This window comes from Pseudomyrmex gracilis, unplaced genomic scaffold (genome assembly GCF_002006095.1).
Source record: "Pseudomyrmex gracilis isolate BER0280 unplaced genomic scaffold, ASM200609v1 scaffold_1836, whole genome shotgun sequence".
Taxonomy (NCBI): Eukaryota; Metazoa; Arthropoda; class Insecta; order Hymenoptera; family Formicidae; genus Pseudomyrmex; species Pseudomyrmex gracilis.
The window spans coordinates 2,356-4,366 of record NW_018022420.1 but is presented as its reverse complement, the minus strand read 5'-3'; the positions used below and the strand labels follow the sequence as shown (position 1 = coordinate 4,366).

At 30.4% G+C, this 2,011-nt stretch overlaps 1 protein-coding gene across 1 annotated transcript in view; it reads left to right on the top strand.

The window, feature by feature from the left end:
• Window positions 1-1,265: 1,265 nt before the first annotated feature.
• LOC109862485 (ATP-dependent DNA helicase pif1-like) overlaps window positions 1,266-2,011 on the top strand; it is a gene marked incomplete at its 3' end in the record, with an annotated part of 3,080 nt that continues 2,334 nt past the window's right edge. The window contains 2 exon segments of the mRNA XM_020442555.1: window positions 1,266-1,592; window positions 1,794-1,926. Of these exon segments, the coding sequence (XP_020298144.1) occupies window positions 1,266-1,592; window positions 1,794-1,926 (460 nt within the window).

Below are 2,011 nucleotides of genomic sequence, written 5' to 3'. Positions count from 1 at the left end.
AGCAGCAATCTATTACTGTTTTAAGTGACGACGACATCATTGCTAAATATCATAGTGCATTTAAAGCCCTGACTAGACGTTGTATGGATTTACCACGATATGTTTGTGTATCATGTGAAAGGCTGTGTTACAAAAGAAATATTTGTGAACTAAATACTGTTTAAAAACAAATAGATGTAGCACCTTGGAGGGATTTGATGAGTTATGTAAAACAACGGAAAATTAATCCGCAATATATATGCAATTATTGTGTTCAAAAATTTGGCATAGGCTGCATGTGTCATGCCTGCATATTGTATTTTAAATAATCTTTTTGTAGATGACGTGCCTGAAGTAATATTGTCTCTTAATGTATTTGAAAGTGTTTTTATACAAAGAGCTAAAGCTTTTCAGACTGTTGTTAAATTAGGAGCTGTTATAAACAAACAATTGCCACAATGGCAAATGATACAGAAAGTCAACGGTAGAACGTTTCATTTGCCACTCCCTTTACAAGAGACTTTTGATAAAATATGTTCTAGCACTGATGCGATTAACATAAATCATGAATTGTATATTTTGGTAAGAAGTGTACTCACAAAATCAAAGGTTATGTGAGAAAAAATAATGAATGTAAAAAAAGTATTTGACGCTTTGACGTGGTTAAAAAACAATAATTGTTTTTATTCTAAAATCATTTTGCTAAGTACTCATGAAAATATGTGTTTAAACAAATTAAACAATCTTCAGTTTCAATTGGAAGAAACAGAAACTATGGTTAATGAACACGAATTATTAAAATTAAAAAAATCAACATCAAATATAGAATAGAATAGAAAATAACGCCGACGATAAAATAGCAGTAGACAATCGTGAGGCAATGCTAACACAAGTTACAAATGAGAACGATAATTATTAGGAACAATATACCATTTATCCTTTATATGAAAAAAAAAAATAAAACTGCAACAACATTGTTTTAAATGTTGAAAATTCATGATTTACTCTTGGATAATCGTGAAAAATTCTTAAATTTAATGTGTTTACCAGGTTTATTTCCTTATGGTATTAATGGACAATATGAATCTAGAAAAGTAAAACTTCATGACCACAATATTATTAAAAGTCGTTTGATGTCTAAACATTCACAGTACAGATTGAATCAACAATATTTATTTTATTTGTTAAACAATGCAAATATTCGTCAGTTAAGTCGCGGAATTTATCACAAAATGAATGTAACAAATGTACGATGTCGGTATACAGCTGCAGAATATTTAGAAGCAATGTCTAAAGAAGCGTTAGAATCTAATTTGAGTACAATATTTTCTACACTAAGAAATACAGAACAATATTGGCAAAAACCAAGAAGTAATTTAAATTGCATGACGCAACATTATGGNCCTGCAACGTGGTTTTTAACGTTAAGTCCTGGCGAATGGTTATGGGATGATTTAGGAGATTATATACGTGAAGTAAATGGATGGCATGATTCTTTGTTAAGTACTAGTGTACTTGTTGCAAAAGATNCTGTTTCAACGTCGAGATTTCTTGATAATAAATTTAAAGCAATGCTTGACTTTATATGTTCTAAAGATCATCCGATCGGAGAAGTAAGTCATTACTTCTGGCGACGAGAATATCAGGGTAGAAGCATACAATATTTCCATTTATTAATTTGGATTAAAAACGCACCGATTATAGGAGAATCTTTTATTGAAGAAGTTTCTAAATTTATTTTACAACATATAAGCTGTAAAATGTCACATCAAGATATTTCACTGTTATTATATAAACGTGTTAATACGCATCAGATGCACAAACATAACGATTATTGTCTCCGTTCTAAGAAAGTAGACCGTAAAATTGTACTTAGATGTCGGTTTGGATTTCTTTGTCCCGTCACTGAAGCATTGACTATAAGAAATGTTATAAGTTCGATAGCAGGTAGAAAGCAATTAAAACATAGAAGTAGGCTTTACGATCTTCCTCGTAGAGAAAATGAAGTTTACATAAATGATTATAATCCTGT